The sequence below is a fragment of the Pundamilia nyererei genome, unplaced genomic scaffold (genome assembly GCF_000239375.1).
Source record: "Pundamilia nyererei isolate P.nyererei 1_Seehausen unplaced genomic scaffold, PunNye1.0 scaffold00275, whole genome shotgun sequence".
NCBI lineage: Eukaryota > Metazoa > Chordata > Actinopteri > Cichliformes > Cichlidae > Pundamilia > Pundamilia nyererei.
The window spans coordinates 301,311-302,976 of NW_005187676.1; the positions used below are offsets into that span (position 1 = coordinate 301,311).

Consider the following 1,666-nt stretch of genomic DNA (forward strand, 5'->3'; position numbering starts at 1 on the left):
CTATGCTTAATGGCTTCTTCTTAATTGGCCTCTCGCCACATCTACAGCTACAGTTGGTCATAACCATCTGTAGTCAAGAGAGATCTTGATGACCCAGTGAGCTCATCTGATGTATTTGCTTCTCTTTCAGGATGTGTCCTCATCCTGTGGAATCAGATCCATGCCCACGTTCCAGTTTTACAAGAATGGCCAAAAGGTAAGTCAAAATGCTACGTGTACCTGTCAGCTTGGTGCAGATGTTTGGCGTGTAATAGATTTTTGGACACATTGAGCCTCGTGCTCAAAATTGTTTTCAAGTGACACATAGAAGTGATCTTTAATATAGTGTTTGGCATTCACCTGCCGGAGAAAGGCCTCAAATTTTATGTTGCTTGAAGGATTCCTTCCTAATCTTGCACAGTAATGCTCTAAAGGCACCTCATACATGAGTCACTTAATATTTTCTAATGACAACAAAGCAATGAACCTTTCTGACAAATAGAGGCGAGCTCGCGACATTAAACACCAGCTTGAGGAGGCGCCTGTGATCGAAGCCAGACCTTCACTCAGTGGTCTCAGGATTAAACAAATTGAGTTAAATATCTCTCATAAATAAGGGTTTAGGTTGTGTGAAGCTTATTGTCTCCTATTTTACATTTTATCTAAGATAAATGGAAAATTATGTTTTGTTTTGGGGCTTTTTATGACATTTTTAACCCTCTTTCCTTGTCTTTCAGCTCCACGAGTTCTCCGGAGCTGATCAAGCTACACTACTTAAAAAAGTAGAAGAGCTGAGATAAGAAGTCCAGTCAACACACGGCCATGTTGCAAAAAACAAAAATGCCTCACATTACGATCTGTACATGATTCATGAGCATGAAGTCTATCTTTCACAGGCAATAATATATCTACATATCCTTTAATATTGACATAGCTTTCCTGTCTTAACAAAATATGATGCTGATAACTTTTAACTTTGTTTTTCTGAAAGTTTGACTTTGATCCCAAACTGCTTTGTATGTTTTGTGTTCAACAAAGTACATACAATAAATGGATTACATCAAATCAAGAGACTTGATGGTATTTTATGCATCAATAAAAATGGGAGAGTAGTTTACACATGTGCAATGGGCCATCACAGCAGCAGCTTTGACACGTTGTACAAGTACAGCTTCATTTCACAAAAAGTCCTCAGAGCTGAAAAACACATTTAAGTTCTGTTTAAAAACTGCAACCAAAACGATTGTACACAAACTTCAAGCGTCACAATCTCTTTTCATCTCATGTCAAATGCTTTGACTGAATTTTTACAATAATTGCTTTAAACATAGCACCTCATTTTGCATGTGCATTTGTATACATGCATGTTAGCATGCTAATCAACCCTAAATGGACTGGAGCTGAGACTGATGATTATACTGCATACATGATTTCCACAGCCCTGTCATAGATTGGTGACCTGTCGAGGGAGCACAGCAGCTGGGATTGGCTGAATAACGGCCACCACCAATGAAAACATTTCCAGAGCAGTTACTGTGGAAAACATCTGCACAGAACTTCATGACAATCCAGCTGATCAGCCTTACTCTTACTCATTAAATTTATCTTCCAGTCTTTTTCACCAGCGCACCATGGAGCAGTGTGAAAACCAGCAAACAACCGGATGCCACGTAGCATTTTGCAGCAA

At 39.1% G+C, this 1,666-nt stretch overlaps 1 protein-coding gene across 1 annotated transcript in view; it reads left to right on the forward strand.

The window, feature by feature from the left end:
- Nucleotides 1-1,044, forward strand: part of LOC102196417 (thioredoxin-like) — a 3,038-nt gene extending 1,994 nt beyond the window's left edge. Inside the window, exons 3-5 of the mRNA XM_005750464.2 lie at nucleotides 48-52; nucleotides 102-196; nucleotides 717-1,044. Coding sequence (XP_005750521.2) covers nucleotides 48-52; nucleotides 102-196; nucleotides 717-779 — 163 coding nt within the window. The 3' untranslated portion in view covers nucleotides 780-1,044. The remainder of the gene's footprint in view (nucleotides 1-47; nucleotides 53-101; nucleotides 197-716) is intronic.
- Nucleotides 1,045-1,666: the final 622 nt, after the last annotated feature.